The sequence below is a fragment of the Centrocercus urophasianus genome, unplaced genomic scaffold (assembly GCF_019232065.1).
Source record: "Centrocercus urophasianus isolate 14NV4802_14NV808 unplaced genomic scaffold, USGS_Curo_1.0 seq_12, whole genome shotgun sequence".
NCBI classification, from domain to species: domain Eukaryota; kingdom Metazoa; phylum Chordata; class Aves; order Galliformes; family Phasianidae; genus Centrocercus; species Centrocercus urophasianus.
The window spans coordinates 9213659-9237872 of NW_024884364.1; the positions used below are offsets into that span (position 1 = coordinate 9213659).

General features: G+C 39.5%; 1 protein-coding gene across 9 annotated transcripts in view; it reads right to left on the reverse strand.

The window, feature by feature from the left end:
- Positions 1–2517: 2517 nt before the first annotated feature.
- The window catches only part of LOC122156051 (ABI family member 3 binding protein), a 121010-nt gene continuing 99313 nt past the window's right edge, over positions 2518–24214 (reverse strand). For all 9 annotated transcript variants that reach the window (XM_042810512.1, XM_042810507.1, XM_042810504.1 and 6 more), the window contains 6 exons: positions 22000–22111; positions 12473–12552; positions 10975–11004; positions 9823–9984; positions 5926–6039; positions 2518–3894 (listed from right to left, as the gene is read on the reverse strand). In XM_042810512.1, the coding sequence (XP_042666446.1) occupies positions 3779–3894; positions 5926–6039; positions 9823–9984; positions 10975–11004; positions 12473–12552; positions 22000–22111 (614 nt within the window). In that variant the 3' untranslated portion in view covers positions 2518–3778. The remainder of the gene's footprint in view (positions 3895–5925; positions 6040–9822; positions 9985–10974; positions 11005–12472; positions 12553–21999; positions 22112–24214) is intronic.

The following is a 24214-nucleotide window of genomic DNA, read 5'->3' on the forward strand; positions in this document are numbered from 1 at the left end:
GTGATAAAGAATCTGTCTCCTTCTTTCTTACAAGGCCAGCTCCCTTTTAGATACTGAAAGGCTGCTCTCAGGTCACATCAGAACCTTCTCTTTGGGTTGCTCCATCTTTCTCAGCCTGTTCTCATAGGAGAGGTGCTGGTTATCTCATATCACCTCCTTCGCTACCTTAGCATAGCTACCAGGATATTCCCCTGCACAGAGGTGAGGCTGACAGGTTGGTAGTTCCCTGGATCATCCTTTCTACCCTTCTTAAAAATGGGTGCAACACTGCCATTTTTCCAGTTAGCAGGAAATTCACTTGACCACCGTGACTTTTCAAATATCATTGACAGCAGCTTGGTGACTGTTTCAGCCAATTCCCTTAGGACTCTGGCATGCATTTCATTGGTACCTGTAAACTTAGTGACATTCAGGTTCCTCAGATGGTCACAAAACCAATCTTTGCTTACAGCAGGAAGGGGGTCGCTCCCTGAGATCCCACCTTCTAAACCATCCACTTAAAGGCTGTGTGTAGACCAGTTGCCTGAGGCAAAAAAGATGTTGAGTACTTCAGCCTTCTGCTTGTCTGTTGTCGCCAGCCTGCCTGACTTGCTCACTAGGATGGTTCGCACTCCTGGACTTCTTTACCAGTTGATGTGCCTACAGAAGATGTACCCCTTGCCAACTCCAGTTCCTTTTGGGCCTTATTCTTCCTGACCCATCCCTACACAGCCCAGCAGCACCTCTGCTCTCCACCCAGGGTACCTGTGGACTGCCTGCACATTTCCTTATTGCTGTCCAGTTTGACCGGCAGGTTCTGGTTCAGCCATGCCATTCTCTCGCCTTCCTTTATTTAAAGCTCCACCAGTTCTGCTCCACGCCCTTGTCCTTGACAGATTTCCAGGGGGTTCTGTTGACTAATTACCTGAAAAGCTGGAATTTGGCTTTCTTAAAATTAAACTTCCTGATTTTACCCTTTGCCTGTCCAATATCCCTTAAGAGTGTGAACTCCACCACTGTATGGTCACTACAGCCCCTGCAGCCTTCAATCTTGATGTCACCCATCAGTTCACTCATGTTGGTGAGCAGCAGGTCCTGCATTGCATCCCCCCTGGTTGGGCTGTTACGTGGCTCAGGAAGTTGTCCTCAATACGTTCCAGGAGCATTGTGGATCACTCACAGCTCACTGTGCTACGTTCCCAGCAGAGTCAGGGTGGTTGAAGTCTCCCAACAGGGCGACAGCCTGCAAACACGACGCCTGCTGAAGCTGGAGGAGGAAGGCTTCACCAACAGGCTCCACTTGATCAGGCATCCTGCTGTGGACCCCCAAACCACAAGTCTCCCTTTGTTGCTTCTGTCTCTGTCACCCACAGGCTTTCCACTTGCTCGTGGTCGTTCTTAAGGGACAGCTCTTCACACTCTATTCCTCCCTTGATGTAAAGGGCAGCACTTTCTCCCCTCCTTCCTCACCAGTCTCTTCTGAGCAGCTTGCAGCCATCAGTCATGGGAATCATCCCAGTGGGTTTTGGTGACAGCAACTACATCATGGTTTTCCAGTAGCACGGTGGCTTCCAACTCCTGCTGTTTATTTCCCAAGCTGTGTGTGTTGGTGTAGAGATACTTCAGCTGGGCAGCTGGTCTTGTCATCTTCCTGGAGGATAAATCCTTAATTCTTTTGAAGTATTTACCATTAGTCTTCCTGTTGCCTTCATCATCATAAGGTTTCAAGTGTGCAGCAGGGTTAGAGCCCCCACTACCACCTAACTCTGTCCCTCTAACTCAGCTATGCTGTTCTACTCCTTGTTATCTTCCCTTGCAAACCCATTGTAAAGCTCTTGCAGCCACCATGCAGCAGCAGATGGTTTTGCACTGTCTGCTGTTGTTAATTGTCAGGTAACTTTATCCAAATATATCTACAGCTAATAAATAGAATCTTAGAATTAACCCCTTAAATACTTTAACCAGGGTAGGGGGAGAACTGGTTCATTAGTTAAAAGATGAAGCCAAATCCATATTTTTATAAAGAACTGTTAAAGGGGAACAACCTAACACAGGTCCTTCGCTACCCTGAAAAATCTGAGAGTGTGATCCCAGTGACTCAGTGCTGAGCCAAGGAAAAGCAGATTGAAATCTGTAAAAGAATTCAGTAAACCATATGAACAGCAAAGGGCAAAACACTCTCTTAGTTAATATTTTCCGTCTTATGGATTCTAGGAATACATAAAACTGAGAGGAGGGAATAAAGTCATGAAATGGAGCAGCACGTTGCTTGAACTCTCATCAAGACAAATTAGGAAATAAAGCAGGAGCTGAAAAAATTTCTACCTTCCACATCCCTGTGTGTCACTGCTCTCCTAACCAGGCACACATACATCAGGAAGCTGTGGAATGTCATTGCTGCTACTTGCTCCTCAACCCTAACACATCAGGTGGTCACCCAACTATTCAGCAGGGGCCTCTTCCACAGGACCCCCTTCTGCCACAGCCGTTGGCACGGAAACTAGCACTTGCTTGCATGTAAAACAATAGCAGAAACGCTTGATTAAAAAATATTTTATTAGGAGTACAGTGTACCTGCAATGTACTTTATAAGGCATTTTCTATAAATGGCTATTTCTACTATATATATATCTGGGTGTCCTGCTCATATTTTTCAATACATTAGTAATGTAATGAATAACACCTTTTAAAAAAAAAAAACCTACATCTCTTTATTTAGTACATAAATGTTCAAGCAGTACAACAAGTAGCTTTGAGAGAGGTTTTAATTGCCGTAAAGCAGTTTTAAAAGTTCAGTTATCACTATTTCCCCTTTTTCCCCAATGAGCAATGTTTTAAAGCATTCCTTCTTAATAAACCAAATCTGACCGATGACGCCATTATGACCGCTTATTTTTCTCATTTCACTTACTGTCCCAGACCTTCCTGCAATGTACATACGTCTCATTTTTGAACCACTCAGTCTCTGAAAACAGCACTTCTACGGTATGCCACAGCAACGGAGACCAGTTTCATGTTTCTCCACATACACGTGTACCTGCCTGCTTTCATTAGAGGAACACAAACCACTGCCTCACTAACCACTGCAGCACTTCTAACTCCATAGCCACGGGCCGACCTTACTGAAGGTTTTGCTGGAGGTGAAACTTGCATTTGGAAACAAATATGGAAAAAAACACAAACTCTATCATTCAAAGATCCACACACAATTACACTCAGTATTTGGGCAGGAGTATGGGCTGTTTGTACGTGTAAGGAGAAAGCACTTCAAGTTTCCTGGTTATTAAAACCTGTGGGGACTTTTTTATAATTTATGATGGGGGAAACATGGCAGATTTACCTGGGCAGATAGCTTATGGCACTTACGTTACAAGACCAGTGAATATTTAAAAACTAACACATACTGCATTCCATGACCAACTTTTACCATAACTGTGCCTTAAACATTTATTACAACATTGTGATAAATAATATACACACCGTATCTCTTAAAATACCTTAGAAACCATACCTCAAGAATAGGGAGCCAGCTTCCCTATACATTATCCTACACCGTGTCCCTACCCTGTGGTTTTTTTTTTTTCCAATCTAAAGACAAATCTGTAAAACTGGATAACTACAGTAAGCAGCCTACGCTATTACACAATTAATGCAGTATTGGCATTAGACTTGCATAAATCTTACACGCCAGCAAACTTGTGTAAGTGACAGGCATACCATACATTCTCATCTTTGAGCTTGCTTGGGGCATTCGCAAGGGTGCTTGGTGCTGGGTCTCTTCACCAGGTCCCCATCACATCTACCATTTCCCAGGAATTGATGTTCCACACTCATACCAGCGCACGTAGTTGATGTGAGTCTCCCCACCTATTTTTCCAAACTTGACAGGTTCCTGACGAACTGCCCTGAAAAATCCTAGAACAGAGAATGGAGTTTGTTTGCAGGAAGCCATTAGAAAGTACCTTCTTCTGAGCTCCCATGGAGCTTGCATATGATCCCATTAATGGCTAACAATACACCACAGCTATCATTCCTTTCCTGCATTTCAGGTGAAACATACACACCATTAACTCTGGTTTGAATTGTCTTGCCACAACCAGGGAGGAACAGAGCAGCAATGTACGCCTGCTCTTTCCTCTGTTCCTGTCATGTACTAGAAAAACGAGTTGCAGGTTGGTCTTTCACTTTCTTTTTTGTTGGTGGATTGTATTTGTATTTGTTTAGGTTTTCAAGCTAAAAATGAATGCAGTTTATGAATCCAGCCAGCTAAATCCAGTAGCTGGAAACAGATTGGCTTTACCTACCTCATAAGCTTATTTCACATTTATAAAATCTTCTTTAATAAGTGAATCTGATACAATTGAGAGGGCAGCTGTCCTGGCAATGCTGAACTGGACTCAGACAATTCCTTATTCAAACAAAACTCCTTTACAAGTGTGGAACACTGACTGAGGGAGAAGTAAAGCCTAACCCTCACCCTAACCTACACCTACCACAATGCATTCATGCACTTTGGCGAGACGTTTTACAAACAAAGCACTAAATACGTGAAGGTCTGGTCAATACCATCTTGAAAGCTATTCTGACTTTTTTTCTCATCAAAATGCTCCATTACTCATTCGGCACGCACACCTGTATCAATACAGACGATGTTCTTACAAGAGGGTGGAACGCATTGCAGTGGTAATGCTGCAAACAAGCAAGGAGGAGGCTCAGCTGACAGAACTTGCTTACACTTGAGCCTGGGGAACGTTAAAAAATAGGCAGGGCTGCCTGTAGTACATCCACACCCCGTCCCCTTAGACCAGACCAGCATTTTGGGCACCCACCTTGAATTAGTGTATTCAGAATTACTGCAGCATGAATTATATTTTCCAGTAATAACTCTTTAGTTTCTCATTAGCACTAAACAGAGCTGTTTGATGCTCAAGTGATGATTTATGACATTTAACATTAACCTTACTAGTTTCAGCATAACACTTCATGCCGCTATGCAAACTGAAAACTGCAGTTGTGTTTAAATATGCAATACCAAGTGTGAATAACCTGTTGGAATGTTTTAAACAGGAGGGAGGCTGTTTACTACCTCACAGAACCTGACCCATAATGGTCTTTATTAAGTAAGTCATGGCTCATCTTAGAATGATAGAATCACAGAACAACTCGGGTTGGAAGTGACCTTAAAGTCCACACAGTTCCAACCTCCCTGCTGTAGGCAGGGCTGCCACTCACCAGCTCAGGCTGCCCCATCCAGCCTGGCCTTGAATGCCTCCAGGGATAGAGCACCCACAGCTTCTCAGGGCAGCCTGTGCCACGGCCTCACCACACTCTCAATGAAAAATTTCCCCATGACATCTAATCCATATCTCTACTCTTATAGTTTAAAACCATTCTCCCTTGTCCTTCCCAGGTAAAAAGTTGATTTCCCTCCTGCTGATAAGCTCCTTTTAAGTACTGGAAGGTCACAATGAGGCCTTCCCAAAGCATTCTCTTCCCCAGACTGAACAAGCCCTGCTCCCTCAGCCTGTCTTTGCAGGAGAGGTGCTCCAGCCCTCTGATCATTTTCGTGGGCCTCTTCAGTACAGGAGTCTAACAGCTCCACATCTTTCTTATGCCTGGTGCCCCAGACCTGGATGCAGTACTCCAGCTGGGACCTCATGAGGACAGAGGAGAGAGGGACAATCCTCTCCCTCGCCATGCAGCCCAGGATACAGTTGGTCTTCTAGGCTGCAAGAGCACGCTGCTGGCTCATGTAAAGTTTTTTAACCACAATTTTTAATCACAATTTTCATCTTCAGCAATTTCTCATCTCTTCTGCCTGCAGAGCCGACAGCCCTTGTTCATTGCCCACCCTGGCAGTGGGCCCTCAGTTTACTGGCAAGAAAAAGAAACAGACAAACAAAGGAACTGCCAAGGACTGTTGCAGTGACATTCTTAAAGAATTACCGTCTTTGACTGGTAGATCATCTTGCTGTCCTGTCCTTCCATCTAAGAACGAGTCTACAAATTGGCAGTGATCTTCTCCATGGCCCCTCTGGTCTCCTATGTTATAGAATTTTCCTGAAAGGAAATAAGCAGCAAAGTTGAAAATTCATGTCCCGTTTAGTGAAGGCTGAAGCCACCCACCAGAGATTGATACTCTTAGCTCTGTAGGGAAGCCAAAGCGAATGCAACCATTCTTTACCTCTCAGGATCTGCTGCTGTAATTAGAGCATTAAGTGCGTAGTGCAAGCGCAGCACTCATGGCTGTTGACAGCAGCACCCCACTCTGCCAAAATCCATGCCTGGACATACTTTTCCCCTCCTTAACTTTCATACAGTAAGCAAAATTCTGTTACTACCTAGAACCTCATTCTGATTGTATAAAAAAATGAGATAAGTTTTGCTAGCAATGTTAATAGAAGGTTCCCTGTTGGGAAGTCCTGAGAATATTTGAAGAAGTCTTTTTTGCCCACCTCATGACACATGCAAACCCTGTTCTAAAACTTTACAGCTTGTACGAGCAAGTGATATCCCTTAACTCATACATGATCCCGGTGTAGTAAATACTTATTCAGAACGTGAAATGGACCCATATAGTCCCTTGCAGGGCTGTTTAACAGGACCCTTGACTGTGACTGAGCAGAAAAGAAGATCGTAAGTACCAAACAGTGTGTGCTGACATTACAGGCTGTCCTTAACCCGTTGAGGACTCCCAGTGAAGGAATTTTGACAGTGGTTTTTACTTATTGATATGATTTGCAAGAAGATTTGCAAAGTTCTGTTCAAAAGATGGAGGAAAACGTGTCGTCTTCACTTCCAAGGCCTAGACAGGAAACATCTTCAGATAAGATCAGCATTTTGTCTGATCTTTCACAGCATTTCGTGACACATCCAGCTTCAGGCTGTGACTATTAAAGCAAAGGTGACAACTAAGGCTCAGTGCTTGGGTATAAGCTAAGCACAATGTCCAGTTGTTCATTAGATGTTGGGTCTCCTGTGGCCCTGAATCTGTGCCCACCTGGCTGTGTGACAGGTGGTGAGGTAGCTCATACTACTCCCTAAAGTTCAATTAATAACTAGCAGCCTACCAATAAATTCACTCTTTCTCGTGTTTCTGTGGTCTGATCAATACTTTGCCAAAAATTCTCGCCTCCACTTGACGGTCTAGGTTTAGAAAATAATTTATTACTGTCTAGCTTTGGCTGCAAGCATATTTTTTCCCACGTGAGAATTGGTCAGTGGGAGTTCCTCTTGGTAAATTTTGGAGCTGAAGTTGAGAACATTCAGGCTGCCCAAAACTGCATGGTTGTTTTTCTTGTTTTGCCTTTTCTTTCCGTGGCTGTTGAACATCACACATAGAATTTATCCTTTTCTCATGCCCAATAAATGCTTTTTTTTAGGTGGCCTGATTTTCTGGAATGCTTACTGTGACTGCTCTGGAGTACTGTTAAATGAGATCAGCAGTAGATGGTGCTTTATAGAACAGTTCTGGCATGTGTAACATGGATCAGCTTTTCTTCAGTAGGGACAGAATAAAGCAGATACCTTACGGCTAACAAAAGAACAGTAACTTTCAGATACACACGGTCTTCTAGTCCACATCATAACTCATGCACAATTCAAGTAACTGCCATACATCGCTCAACAGCATTCTTGGTGACTATGAATTAAATTCATACAGTCCAATTCCTCGATAAAGGAACACTCTTTAAACATTTTGCTAACAAAAAACTGCTAGACTTGTCTTTCGCTTTTGGGGATAGTAATTCTGGCATAATTTTTTTCTCAGAGCTCCCTTGTGATGCTCTTAAGAAAATTAAATACTATTTTGATTCTACACATTGTGATTTCTGCAACAATAGAAGTACAAATTCATGCTAAAAACAAGCGTGCAGAGGTTCAGTTTTTGGTGGCCTTATGCAATGGTGTGTCCACAATGCACCCAAATATCAAGATCATTTTGCTGCTTCAACAGCAAAGCTTTGGGAGATACTTTCAGCATAACGTTGAATAAAGACCTTTTGCTCCTGGCACACTGCAGAGCTGGCAGTTCTAGCAGATACACTTCTCCTGGGCTTGGAAACATGACAGGACAGGGTATGACAGTAAAAAGCAGAGTTTGGCTTCAGATTGGAAATTATCCCACTGAAATACGGAGGCCATGCCATGACAGCCTCACCTAGGAGATAGGTGGGAAAAAAATCACAGAACAGCTTTCCTCCTACATAAATATTTCAGTTCCTTCAAATATTGTGACAAGTGGTCAACACTGTTCATAAGAATTCAAGTGCAAGAACCAAGCTTAGCAAGTATAATGAATACAATGTGGCTGTCATGGTCTTTCCCCAGCCAAGTTAAATCGCCATCCTTCCAGCAAGAACAAAACCAATCTAACAAAAATAGGAAAATGGGCTCCTGACATGTTACACTTTTATTCTAAGATTGAAGTAGCTTTCATTGCAGTGTTAATTCTCTTGATTTAGAGCTATAGCGTAGTCCTGCTAAATTAGCACTGCCATTTCCTCTATTGGCTGGTTGTGTGATACACTATGCCTCATTGCCAGCTTCTGTCATTTGATCACAGCTGGTTAGTGCAGCAACAGCTGAATGAAAGATACCTCTGTTCAAAATCATCTTTTTATTCACATAATTGCCAAGGTATTACTTACGCATGAGGTACTGTACTTAGTATAAATGACTGGGCTTTCCTTCTTTGTCTGCTCATGGGGAAACAGTGATGGCAGCTTAATGTTACTTTGGCACAGGCTGTCTTATGGTTCCTGTTCCCCTTTTCATTCCCTGTTACCACACACAGAGACCACTGAGCCATGCTGTTGTGAGTTGCTGAGCTCACAGATAGGGCAGTGTTAGGTTATGGAGGATGATCCAATCAGTCTCTCCTAGCTAACTCAGTTCAACATGATAAACATACTGTCTGCCTAACTTACACCCTGAGACATTAGCCATGTATGGGTTTTTTACATTCTTTGTGCTCTGGATCTTATACTAAAGCCATAATAATGGAGACATTAAGAAAAGACTTCATACAGAAGGAAACCAGGAACTTTGAAAGGATTATTAATTAAAATATCTCCAGATACACCTTTTGCAATCTCCATGAGAAACAAAGTTCTGCTTAACTATCAATCAAATGAAAACCAATACTACAGACTTCTTCTCTAGTTCAGACACTGGACATGTCACTTGATTCAGGTCTGAACTACCTCATTTGCTAATGACTGTGGGACACTGAATAGAACCTGAGAAACTAAGGACAGGAGGCTGCTGTTAGTAATAAAGCATAACATCAGAAGAAGGAGGATGACAACAAGAGATCAAAAACAAAAATGGGCAATGTGAAAACAAAAATGTCAAAGCAGGTGAGAGAAATTTGTCCACTAGAGTTGAAGTAATGTACTTATAAGTCCCATAGTAATAAAAGAACAAGAAGTTTATGAAATGGAATGGGAATGAACGCACTCTAACCCTGATCTAAAATTAGGCCCTGATCCTCTACTAAGAACTGTTACAGGTTATGATTTAAACACAGATTTAGTGCCATTATAGCATAAGCTAATGACTGTCAGACATCTGTTATTTATTAGTTTTCTGTAAGATCCCCCAGGATACCAACAGGTGCTGTAAATCAGACAATGATTGTGGAGAAGTAACACTTGAGTCTGAAAACTCAATAGCAAACAATGACTACTGAGCACAAGCAGACTATTATTTATGATCAATCTGTCTAGGGACTACATTAATCATACTTAATCACACTTCAACAGTGCCCATCTTGTTAAGCCTCTTAGTTCTTCGTATTTTTGAAGGGTTTATAATGTGAACAACACTGATTTATCTTACCTGTAAGTGAATCGCTGAGGTATATCTTGTATCTTAACGAATTACACAGCTGCACACCTACAAACTTCTTATACCAGGTCCTTTTCACATACTGTTTCCCTCTGCATTCTGAGTAAGAGTCAGAATTGAATGGGATTTCAGTCCAGATAGCATCCTTTCCCACTGCATGAGAGAAATAAAGATACTAAAGTACGGCAGTTTGTATAAAATCATATATGACAAATATATTCTAGTAAATAGAAATCTTGATGGAGCAGAAAGCACTTTGAAATATTCTAGTATCACCTGTCACCTGCATTTTGAGCATGAAAGCTATGTCAGGGAAGCACTGAGTGCTCAGCTATGACTGATGCAGTGAACTGCTTCTGCTTTCTGTGTCAGAGAAGCCAGTTGGGAGCTCTCACTTATTAAGGGAACTCTGTCCTTCTGTTGCCAAAATTTCATTTACAATGTATGTGATGCAGTCATTGTTTCTATGTGGAATCAAGACAGGAAGGTCAACTTGCAGCAAAACGTGTGATTAAAAAAATACATAAAAGTGTCATGAATCACGTGACAAAAAAAATAAATGCTGTCAATTTTGTCAGTGTTGTCCATCACAAATGCAGAAAGAGCTCAGTTTGCATGAACGGGTCTCTGTTCTTCAAAAGCTCAGTCCACCTCCTGCTGAAGACAGCAAGTCTTACAAGTGGCGTAAAGTGGAGGTGGAGCAGCCCTTCAGAAGCAGGAATTTTTTAAAAAACATAATGGCAGATAAATAATATCCTCCAAGCTGTGTTCTGTTAAGTCACTTAAAAAGTGTGAAATAGCTTATTCATTTTGAAGAGTCTTTCCTTTGAATTAATGACAAAACTGAGAAAATATGAGGCCTTCTTTGGCTCATCTGTGTACATTGGTTTGAAGCCATCCCAGCTGCCATGGGAGCATCACATCACACTGATTGCATTCTGCTCAGGTAAACAAGCAGCCTGGCATGTATTCTGGACAAGGAATATGGATGGAAAGAATTAATTCAAGTGCAAAAGCTATTCGATTCCATAGCTCATTTAACTGGTACAGTACAGAAACTCCACCACCACCATCCCCCTTAAAATTACACTATTTCTGAAAAAATTCCTGATCAGAAGACAGAATAATTTATACAAGGCTTACTTGAAATAGGCTCACTCACTCTTGGGTCCGCTGTGGAAATAAGACAAACATTCAATCAGACATTGTAAAATTAGCATTCCCATTATACCAATGGAAAAGCATTGTCAAGTGATTTTCTACTGTTGACACAGGCTGCATGTGGTGAAATAGAAAGTGTTTTGGAAGCAAAGTTTACTTTCATATTGAATTTAAAAAAGAAATGTCACTGTGTGAAACTACAGCATCAATGTTCTTTTGTTCTTTTAAAAATTTTACTTATGGGACTTTGTGTTCAAACCAGGTTCTAGTGAAAACAGGAATTTAAACCTGTAAAATCCAATTCTACTGCACTTCTTTTTTTATTTTTTTATTTTTAATTTCAGTTTGTATACTGAAATAAAAGAAAAAAAAACACTTCTGTTACAGTTGCTACTTAAGACTTGGCTATGATCTCCCAAAATGTGAGAAATGGATGTGTGCAATTAAGACAAAATAAAATGTAATGCTTCATTTGGCCAAGCTAAATAGGAGACAGAACATAAGCCTTGTCATTTGTGAAAACTGCACCTGGCATAAACATTAATTCAGTTTTGACAATCTAGGACTACAAGGAGTGTATTCACAGTTTTAAATACGTGCGGCTTAGTCTGAGATCCTCCCTGCCTAATCCCTTGCTCAACTGAAACTCTCATCCATCAGTGAGCATTAGACCAGGACTATTATGTTATTACACCTGGCTCAAAATACAGATTAAGAAAGTCCTTTCAAAGAGGTTGAACCCATTTTTTTATTTATATGGTCCTTAAATACTATCAAACAGAAACTACTTCTACACAGAAGAAGACACCTAGCTTGCACAGAATCATTTAATGTCTACTGGAGTTAGCCTCACTGGGAGTTGAAATACAGAAAACAAGACAATCTCTGATTCTCACCTTTAAGTCAGACAAGAGTGAAGCTTGAGAATGAGACAGTGTTCAAAACGGACTTGTGTATACCTCTTCAGTGTTTTCACAAGAGAGTAAACAGGGTGGAAGAAGACATACTGGAACACCAACTGTTCCAACTACTACTGCTTGATCATTTTTTCAGCCTTAAGATATCATTATTTATGACACAACAGCATTTTGAACAGGTAGCAAGTTGTGTATAAACACAGTAGCCCAAAGGAAAACTTTATGTCCCCATTTAGAACATACTAATGAGTTTGATAACTATAAAAACACCATGAACATTGATCTTAAAACACTGAACATTCTTTAAAGTTTGTTTCTTCACGGGAAACACCAGAAGATCTCTGTGTTCCTGCCTTTTTCTCTTCAGTATGACCATCTTATGCCCTCACCTCCTAGCCACTACTAATGCTGAGTAGTAATAAGCCAATCTGGAGATCAGAAAGAACAAGATCAAACTTACAAAATGAAGTAAGAGAACCTTTCATCTATCTCAAACAAATAGATTAAAGTTGGTTCACAAACATGGATAATAAAATTACAGTCAAACCTTTGGAAGTCTGTACCTGATTCAGTACTGAAAGCCACAACATTGCTACTCGGACCTTCACCAAGGGGGTTTCTAGGTTTCACATGGAATTCGTAACTGGAGAATAAAAAAAGCATCTGAATTAAAATTTTGCCTACCAACCGTTTTCTCATATTCTGGAGCAAGCAAACTGCCAACATACACCTTGGTGCTATTCATTTCTTAGGGAACCCAAGGGCGTTGTTTCTTGCTTAGAAAACACTGAAGTGTTCTTTGTCCTAACTGTTCAAAGCCTCTCTGAACATGCATTTTACCAACCCTTTCCATAATTCTTTGCACAAATATTATTAATGTTTGATTTAATGCACCACTGGTTTAAGTCTCCTCTAGCATGTGCAGTTTCAGTTCTGGCAAAAGGAGCAGTTTAAGTGAGGTCAGAAACAATTTCATAGGGAGAGATTGAGTAAAGTACACTTCTATATATTTGCTCATTTTTAATTCATAAGAACACAAATCCAATGCAATATCTCCCAGTCTCACCACCTCCAACAGATAAGGCCATTGTTGAAATGCAAGGTGAGGATCCGGTCACTTAAATACATGTCAACAACAAATATAGGAAATAATAGGAACATATTGTGCAGCGTCACCTTAAATTTTCACAGTATCACCTTGAAAAACCAGTCTATACTGCAGTTATCTCATGATTTCTCTTCCACATAGCTCTGCTGGGAACCAACCAAATGCTAATTCAGCAACTCAGCTGACATTCAGTGAGATGCTGTGGGTAAACAGTGATTCAAAGTTAGCCACAAGACTAAAAATGATGCACAGAAGACACCAGCCAGATGAGGCAGGAAAGAGGGCTACAGAGTGGAGACTAGACATGGCTACGATCTTACCTCTCTGGGCTGCAGGCTGGCAGAACCAGGGAATTTCTCACTGCTCAGCAGCAGCTCAGTTTCGCACCCAGTACCTGTGCTTACCTCTAGGAGCTCTGTGCCAAAGAACTGTGATCAGAAGCGTGTCTACACCAGTCAAAAGCAACCTCCTCATGCCTTCCCCTTGACTTACAAGCCATAATCTACCCTGTGCATGTCAGTCAGTAACAGATATTTTTCATATGCTCTGGGTGCTTGCATAGTGAACTTCTCTTAATAAATAACAATTTTTTTTTATCAGCTAGAGAGATGCACAAGACACAATGGGCTTAATAGACTAATGGCCCTAATAGACTAAACACAGAACAAAATGAGAATCCCAGAATTGGGATTGAGCTTCTGGTGTGATAGAGTTTACAGATCTGACTGTAAATTTAAAGCCATGGTGTGTCTCTTCATAGAAAACCAAATGAAATCTCCCTTTTTGCGCATCAGGTGGAAGATCGGAAAAGTTGGAGAGGGACTCGTTATCAGGGATGTACTGATAGGATAAGGGGTAATGGTTTTGAACTAAAAGAGGTTGGAACCTGATTAGACATTAGGAAGAAATAATTAGCTCAGAGGGTAGTGTGGCCCTGCAGCTGACAGCCCAAAGAAGTTGTGGATGCCTCATTCCTGGAAGTGCACAAGGCCAGGCTGAACGGGGCTCTTGTCTGTCCAATCTAGTGGGAGACGTCCCTGCCCATGGCAGAGGGATTGGAACTACTCAATTTTTAATGTCCCTTCCAAACTAAGCTATTCTAAGATTCTATGAATATAAAAATGTGTAAAAATATGGGTGCTTACTTGCTGCAATTGTATGCATTTCAGCACAAGCTACAAGTCTGGGGAGAATTACTTACAGGTTCAAGAAGGTATGTAGGGCAAAGTTAAGAAAGGCAAATAGGAAAGCTGTATAATGATTATCCCATGCCTACATCATAGCCAGATTTGATATTCATGAGAAACTGCAGGCTTTATTCCATCTTTATATCTGTGCACCCGTGATGCCAAATATTTTGCTACCTAATATACGTAGCAACCTAGCTCTCTCACACCTCTAACCTCTTTAAGACTGATGTCTTAGACACTTGGGAGAGAACTAGGCCTCCCAAATCCTTCCAAACTGCACAAGACAATAAAAGTCATTGTACAGATTAAATGGACTTGACTCAACAGTAATTACTGTGCAGAGCACATTTTTCCACCATAGGAAATCACTATTCCACATGGAACCTTGGCAGATGTAACTGTTCCTGCATTTTTCAAATCATGCAAAAGGAGAAGATGGAAGACTGCAGAACAGAGAATATCTGAAGAAAGGTTTTCATCATAATGCTGAGGATTGGAGGAGTTGGGTCCAGTCCTGGGATATAAGGTCAACAGGTTGTGAGGTGCCTGTGGTTAAATAACAATCATGCAGGACTGTTTCAATGTACTGAGCTTCTCTTTCTCTGGAGAACGTGCTGTGAGTTGCTGTGTCACCACACATAACAAACAAAACTAGGTTAACAGCAGGAAACATTTCCTTCAGCAAATGATGCTTAGCTTCTTTGAGGAGTTTCTCTCTTAACCAGGCTAGGAGAAGGGCCAAGAGAAAAGAGAAGTGCTTACAAGTGACTGTGGCATCAACAGAAATTTAGTAAAAAAAATTGTCAGTTTTGTGATAAATAGTACAAAAAAAAAAACCTCAAGGCTTTTTCTGTAGGGTTTTTTTTTTTTTTTTTTTTTCCCTATTACCTTCAAATTCCTATCCTAACAGCATTGCAGGTTTCACTGTAGTTCTCATCTTTTGACCCTTGCTGTTAACAAAAACTTATCTATATGCATCAGGAAATTTTTCTCTTCTATGTCGTTAGCACCTTTTGGCTAAGTGCAATACCACCTAGATAATGATAATGACATGAGCAGGTGGTATGGATATTACTATAAACTTTCAAAAAGGTTCTGGCTTCCAGTTGGGATTATTTAGCCTAGAGAAGATAAGGCTCTGTGCAGACCTTACAATGGAGGCTTTTCAATATTATAATGGAGGCCTTCCAAGGTGGAGGCCTTCCAATATTTAGAGGGGGAAAACTAGGGGAGGGATTTGTTATGAGACAGTGCAGTGACTGAACAAAGGGTAATGATTTAAACTCATTATTTAGATTGAGATTACTATTAAGAAGAAATTCTTAAACACGAGGATGGTGTGGCACTGAAGCAGGTTGCCCAGAGAAGTGGTCATCCGTGGAAGTGTTGGATGGGGCTTTGGGCAAACCTGGTTGAGTGGGTGGTATCTCTGCCCAGAGCAGGCGGCTGGAGCCAGATGATGTATCGGATCCCTTCTAACCTAAAACATTCTATGATTCTACTGTTCAGTAGAGGTATGAAGACTTACTCGGCATGGCCTTTGAGTAAATTAATTGTGACTTTTTTTTTGTTTGTTTCATACCTTTAAACATGAAACAAACAAACAAACAAACAAAAAACCCCAGAACAGTATATCCTATATATATGCTACACATTTTATCTTTACTTCATGGTCTTTGTTTTCTCTCTCTCTCTTTTTTTTTTTTTTTTTTGTGTGTGTGTGTTCTTATATGTATTTATTTTTATTAGGTTTTATTTCTGCATTTATATTTCCTCAAGAAACATTATGGTTGGAAACATACTTTACTTTACCTAGGGATATAATCTAAACCAAAAGTCCAAAAAGACCCCTCCAAATGTACTTAAAAAGGAGAAAAGTATATTTGAAATTATCAAACTACTCAACCAGAGAAAAGATCAGAACCTTTTCCTGTGGAATGCAAGCATCACAGCCTTTTTGTTTATTAATAATATTTTTTGGAATAAAATCTATCACCAATAGACTGAGGGGACACACCCCCTATTTTAATGACTATCTGAATTTCCCTAGGGTTACTTTGGCACATCTCTGACTAACACAGCAGAACTGCAGTCTTCATATTTTCCTTTATTACCTTCCAATTACTGCCAATACAAACATGCATGAGAACTTGTTTTCAACAATACTCAGACTCTTTTTTGAAAGCTTGTATAGTAATTAGTTCTGCAAAGTTTCCTGGACACTAGTGACATATTCTATGAACCTAGCTGCCCTTAAACAAACCCCCAGAATGAAAGAAAAAATATACACTTAATTTAAAAAAAAATATTTCAAGATAGGGCAAAGATAAACAAAAATGACATATTTTGGCAGGAGAACCATCAGAAACAGGAAAGTAAAAATGAAACCAGATCGGATGATATGGAGACTTAGAAAAATTAGATCAATTTTAAGCAGTTAAAAAACTGTTAAAAAAATATAAAGGCAAAATTCCTTTGGAAATGAGAAAGTAAAAGCAAAAAAGAAAAACAACCTACCAACCAACCAACCAACAAACAAAACAAAACAAAACAAAAAAACCCAAAACAAACCAAACCAAACCAAACCCAAAAAAACCCAAACAAACCAAAACCCAAACAAAAACCCCAACATCTGTTTTTAATATTTTAGGTTAGGAAAGATCCATTTAAAAGTAAAGCTGATCTTAATGATGGAGATAATGGAGTTGAACACCATCATTACTATGCATGAGACAAAATGAAGGAATCAAGAATCATACTAAGCCCATTTCTATGTCAGGTCCCTCTAGGCTGATTACAAGCAAACATCTCAATTAAGGAAATGCTGAAAAATCTGAATAATTAGCTTACTTTGCTAGATGCTCACTTGGCAGATCTTGCTTGACTATTATCATAGGAGAAATTACTGCAGTACTTTCTTTGTTTAAGGGCAGTGTAAAATTAAGACAGACAAAAAGCACAAAGAATGGGCTTCTGGGTATGCCAGTGAAAATAAGAGTTCCTGTGGGGGCAGTCTTATAAACAAACTCAAATATATGAGATCTGTATGATAAGTTAGATGGAATGTTACAGGTCTCCTCAAATGACTGCTTGGAAAATAGACTGAAATTGTTTTGACCAAAATGATAAATCTTGTGGTTTGGCTTTGGATGTTTTCCAAGTAAAGTAGATGGTGCACTTCTCAAAAACCTGCTCTCAGCATAAAAACTGTGAATTTTCCATTTGGGGGGCAAATATTAAGCTGACAACATAGTTCATACTAGAACATTCTTTTCTCTCTTTTCTTTGCTAAGAAATAATTGATAACATACAAAACATACAAAAATATCTCAGCCTGCATTAAAGAATATGAGCAAAGTTAAGATTAATAAGATCAGAAATTACTCGCATAAGAAGAAATCGTACAACAATTCAGGTTGGAATGGAGGTCTGAAGGTCTATCTGATCCAGGCCTCTTTTCATTACAGAGCCAACTTAAAAGCTACGTGAGGTTGCTCAGAGGTTCACAAACAAGCTCACAGTTACTCAATGCTTGAATGAACTAGAAGAAAGAAGGATGAATGGAGTTGAGCTATTTAGCTTTGTTTAATGAGAAGGACTAATTGAGGGATAAAGATAGTAAAAGCTGCAGAAAATTTCGTGTGGGATGTGTGACAACAAACAGAGGGATGACTGAAATGTGATCTGAATCTATTCTAGAATTCTTGAAAATAATGTGAAAGATAATAATAGCTACCTTCAGTATAAAGTTGTACATGTGATTATTAGCTCACAGGAGCACATCTATAACAGAAATTCTTAAGCAGAAGACATTTGTAAAACAAGAGAAAGATTTCATCTTCGAGCACAATTAGATGAAGTGGGCCTGTAGGAAAGCTGGAGAGGGACTTTTGATAATGGCATGCAGTAACATGACAAGGATAAATGGTTTTGAACTGGAAGAGGGTAGATTTAGACTAGATATTAGAAAGAAATTCTTTACTGTGAAGGTGGTGAGACACTGACACTGGAACAGGTTGCCCAGTGAGGCTGTGGATGCCCCTATCCTGGAAGCATTCAAGGCCAGGCTAGATGGAGCTTTGAGAACCTGATCTAGAGGGAAGTGTCCCTGCCTATAGCAGAGTATTGGAACTAGATGATCTAAAAGGTCTCTTCCAACCCAAACCATTCTATGATTTTATGATTCCATGGTAACTCTCTGTGTAAGAATTATCCATAGTCTTTTAGCTTGCATTATGTACAACTTTTGAGATATTTCAGGTAAAAGCAAAAGATTTGATGAAACTAAACAGAAATCTAGATCCAGAGTATGTGGAGTCAGATAACAGCTTAATGCCAGGAGGAGTAGCAGTTTCAAGAACTCTGACCAACCATATTATGTAAATCACAATTAATACTTTCCAGGTCGCTAAGATAAACAGCAGCTTTCTAAGATGTGATAGTGAAATACCTCAAGCATTGTGTTTGGCAAATCTCCAGGTGAAAAAGACATACTTGTCCTATAAGGAAAACTCTTCAAAGAAATGCCACTGCTTTACTAAGAGAGAATGGAATAGATATAATGTCCCCTTTTTTTTCTGGAAAAATGTGCAGGAATCTTAATGCTCCAAGGAAATCAAACCATACAGGAGTTTGTAGAAGTCTTTTTTTTAACAAGCATTTGTGTGGGAAGCAAATGACTGTGCCTCAAATTTATTTAAAGGGCATATGTCCTCACATTCTGACAGATTTTTAATTTCTACTTTGATCTCAAGTCCAGATGTGTTGTGATCAAGTCACCAAAAAGGAATAAGGTTGGCATATAAGACAAACAGGAAATATGACAAACTTCCAGAAACTTCATTTATTTAGAAATAGCTCTCATAAGTTGCTGTTTGTCTATGAAGATTCATTTTCATTTCCATACTAAGATGGTATGAATGTCTGAAAAACAAGTAGCTGATAACCGCACTGCTAATGAGAACTCCATTTCTCTTTTGGCAAAACTATTTTTTCTGGATCTAGTCACTTTTCAGGTAAATGGCCATTATAATAATCCTCCTTTTCAGAGAAATTTGTATCCTGTTTAACTTCCACGTTTATAGTTACTGACAGCTGCAACCACACAAGCAATTTTTCAAGAGAGACTGACAGTCTCTCACTGCAACTGTCTTCCTAGCACAGTCCAAATTTCTTAAATACTCCAAGTCTGGCCATTATCTCCTCATCTGTAAAAGCTGTCTTCCTCAAGAGGGGTGCCTGGCTTACTGCAGAGCTTTCCAGAGGTAGCAGTATGATCTACTTGAAAGAAGAATGCAACAGAAAAAAGGAACAGCATGATCTGTCAGGCACAGATACACTCAGTTTTTCACAGCTGCCTGCTCTGTCCCCTTTGCACTGATGATTTGTTCATGCTGCTTCGGTCCTCCTGGATGTGGACAGTTAATTCTTCAGCTTCTGGCCAGGCATTAGCATATCCTATCTGTTTTACCTCAACAGGACAAGGGGGGGCTACAGACCATTTTGTCATGTAAAGCTCCTCAAGACTAAACATCTGGAGAATTACAGGCTTGAACTGTAGTTCTGCTGCCATAGGAAGCTTCTGGTTAAAATTTACTGACAGAAACTGAGATTCAACATTCACAGTCATTCTTATTCCTTTTGGCAGTTCTCAATTTAGATCTGCCCAGATTGGATCAATCTTGAACTTTTCTCAGCTCTGGAGGCACTGAATCTTCAGAGCTGCATATGGGATTCACACAGCATCACTGATGGCTTCAGGAAAGTTGGAAAAACTAGAATCTCAAATTCAGCTCGTCAGCTTCTCCAAAGTGTTTCAGGGCCAAGAGGTTCTTTCCTAGCTAATTCACTTTCTGCTACTGAGCATCTCTTTCCATATACTTGCTAGTAGTTTTGTAAATGTTGGTCCTTTGCAAGACAGATTTCTTTTTCTCCTCCAAGTTTTTTTTCCAGCTCCACCTCTTCTACAGCTCTTTCTTTTAAAGCTAGTTATGGAAAAATCCACTTCCTGGATTTAATGTATTACTTGATGAAATTGCAGACATTTCAGGGACTCTGTTAATTATTCAGTTGTGTTTCACTGTGTGTCTCTCCCTTCTATTTTCAGTCACCTTTACCCACCTGGCCATTTACATAATCAGTGAGCAATCAGCTCCTGACAAATAGGAAACCTTTGTTGTGGATATACGTTTTTCTTTGCAACACTGACACTGTCTACATGATGCCAGTCGTCTTCAATGACTTTCTTACTTTTCCTGAACTTAATGTGCCAACAAGCCTGGATTCAAACAGCAACAGTAATAACTTCTTGTCCTTTTGAGTCTTCAAAATTAGGAAACACACATTTTGAAACTGCAATTTAATCAAGCAGAACTGCACAGAGGACTTCACCTCCTTGAAATCCTGTGGGACTGAAGGGACTGAATCCAGAAATACTTGCTGCCTTTCTCTTTTGAGAGTGGGAATGGAGATTATAACCATCACCTCATCAGGGTGAAGGTACTCCTCTTTATCCTAAGACATCATCTGCCTGTTGGTGCTGATCTCATATTAAGTTTATTTTCACAAAATCCACACTACAAAAGACAGCTGGTCTCCATGGTCTCTGCTCTGCTCTTGCTCTCCACATCTTCTCATAGGTACTGGCAGAACTGTTACAAATTAAAGTTAAATAAACCAGCTTATCTATTTCCCACAATTCCTGTCCTCCTTATGACCTTTCCAAGAGTTCTAGCTGGTTCTGCCTGCCTCCATCTTGCATCCTTTCTGGAAAAAAAAATCAACCCAAAACAGTTGTCTGAAGATGGTTTTCAAGAATGGAACTGCCTCATTCCAAAGCAGAGATTAAAATAGAAGCGAAAGCACAAACAGCAGTGCCCAGTGTCTTTCTTTAGCTGCTAGTCCAGAGATCTTTTGCTTTGCTGTCTCATCTCAGCCTCCTCATTTGTTGATGAAATGGAGGAAACTAAGGCTTGGTCTCCAGCACCAGTTGTATTGCTGACATAAGTGACAGAACAACATATTGTCAATTCACCCTTTCACAAGCAGTCTGACTTTAGGAAATAACAGAATAATTTCCCTTAGGAAATGACAGAGATAATTGTGATTATCAGCATTCTAACCGTATTTTGAATTTTGGAGTCTCTCAAAGTTTTGTTGTTGCTGTTTTTTAATTTATTTATTGTTTGGTTTTGCTTAGCCTTTCTTTTCTACTTCCTTTCCTCTTCACTTTCTGCAACAGCTCCTTATTCCTCCTTCTGGAAGCTGCTGGTAAAAGTAGGTGAGCTGAAACCAGTGTGCCGGATTAATCCATGTCGCCTAAAAGTTAAAGTTTGTGATGGGTTCTGCACAGAATTTTGTGCTGTATTACAAATTTAATGATAGTAAGAGAAAAGGGGAGTGTATTTGTCGTGGAAAAATATGATTGCCATAGTCAAACGGTATTACAGAAAAAAACACTTGTTATTCACTAACTTTACAATGCAATAAATGAACAACAGAAACACAGGACACTGCTTTTCTCCCCCTCTCCCCAGACCATACATATTTTATCGGAAATTTCCTAAACGTTCCTCAGAACTGCATTATCTGTTAAAAGAAAGCAATATACGAGCACACCGTTTCCTATCAGAGCAGGATTAAAACCAATTTGCTCTAATACGTTATAAATATATGTATTATTTGAAGTAACTGTTCTTACTTTTATACATATAATACATTTTCATTTGAAGTAGAAGTTAGCAGACAGTCTAGATTAGTTGAATTAACTTAAAAAATATTCTTATTTAATTACCTTGTGTCAGGTTTTAGGTTTTCCACAGTAGAATGAGTTTGATTTGTAGTGATAATTGACTTCTCCTTTTCACCATCAGTCGCTCCATTTTCAGTTGACACGACCTCATACTCTGCAAAATTACCGTAAAGAGAAATTTGCTTAAATAATAGCTCTAGCTTAAGCATCTTTATTGCTCTCTCTTTTCTCATCTTTTTCTCATCTTCCACTGTCTAACAGGCTGCATGGATGTCTCATGTGAACAAGTCTGGACATCATTATTCTAAAACAGCTAGAAAAACACCTGAAGAGTTCCAATTACACATTGATGAGTGTCTAGTCCCTCATCTTTTCTCATAATTTAGTTGAGGGACAGAGGATATTCAACATCTCACCTCTGCCAAAGGCATGCTGTTAACAGATTTCTGAACACAAAAGTTTAAATATCCTTTTGTCTGAATAAAGAAGAATCAAAAATGGAATTACAGTTTCTAAATGCTTAAACCTTGACGAAGCTAAGTTTTTAAGATTTCCACACTAATTTTGGTTGTGCACTTAGGGAATATGGCATTTTAGAATTTTGTTTAAATTTACTTCTGTATTTATATTACTTATAGAGGCCTATTACTTTCTCTTTATCTCACTGGTATGTACCACCAAGAGCAAGTCATGTGGTTGGGAAGAAGATAACCCTTCAACAAGTGATATGTTGAACATAGTTTAGTAGCTTGTGGTGGCAATGATGATGAGGAGATGGTTGGACTAGATGATCTTATAGGTCATTTCCAACCTTGTAATTCTATGATTCTATGAGTCTGTGAAACCATAGCTAAGTCCAAGACACAGTCTTTCTTTATATGCATCCCCCAATGTGATTCACAACTGCCTCATCTAATGAAAACATGGAGTATATTGCTGATTTTCCTCTCTGTTAAGAAATTCACAGCTTCTCAGGATCTTACTTTATCTTCCTAAAAATTGTCTATAATCCCAAGTTCAGCTTTGCTAACTGTAAGCTAGCATAGCAAAACATTTTCAAAGAACATGCGTAATTTAGATCTATAGCATGGTGGAATAAAGCATGTATTATACTGCAAAAATGAACAAAGGAACTACCTATGAACCCTACAAAAATACTTCCTTTCCTGTTTGTTTTTTTCTCTCATGACACTATTAATTTTCAAGTTTTTAAGTAAATACTAGCAAGCCGTAGGGCTTTTTTTTTTTTTTTTCTTCTTAATTTCTCCATACAAGTATATCCATTTGTTGTCAACATAGAAAGATAAAACATTACCTGCAATGAAACTCAGTGTTGAAAAGGAAGAAAATTCTCACAAGTATTGCTGGACTTTCAGACTCTCTGTCTCTCCTAATTGTGTATGAAAATGAACGTATGCACAAACACAGAAATGAACTGATCTAATTTTGACCGTGAATATGCAGCTCTGTCTTTCTTTGCATTCTTCTTGCAAAAAGCAGACACTGAAAACACTGTAGTAAGTTATTTAATGGTGATAAAATTAAGTGGGAGTGCAAAGCATCCCTAAAACATTGGTTTTCTAAAATTCCAAGCTTCTAAGCCAGTCATTCAGTCCTGGTAATTACATATATACACGCACATGTGGATTTTAAATCCCTTGCCATAATAGTTTCAAAAGGGTATTTTTATATCATATCTTAAAATAGTCTCAGTTATTTGGAGCATATATGGAGCAAAATTAAACTTTAAAATAGGTTTATGAGCATGTAAGAATATCAGCATGAAGAAAAGAATTACTGCTGATACTGAAGATTTCGAACTTTCATTGCTCAAAAGTGCTCCTCTAGAAGACACCCCTGAAGAGCAGAAGAGCACTGCCTATTAAAAACAAAATCACAGACCTGCAGAAATGGATAGCTCAGATGCAAAAAACCATGTGATTTGAACTTTTAACTCATTCAAGTTGAAAAATAAAACATAAAACAATGTGTGCATAGGCATGTGCTTGCACGCACACACACAAAGAATTACTGGAATGCATTCAGCACCAGGTTGTTACTACATACGAACAATGAACCCCAGTGGATTAGAGAATATGCTGCTCTGAGGCAATACACTGAGGCAACACAACCAGACTAGCAGAACACCAGCAAAAATGTCTTGGTCCCTGACATTTGTAGCCTTTATGAAAACAACAAGGTAAGCTTGATCACTGCTCTGGTATTATTTGTCAGACCTTTCCATTACTGAAGTACA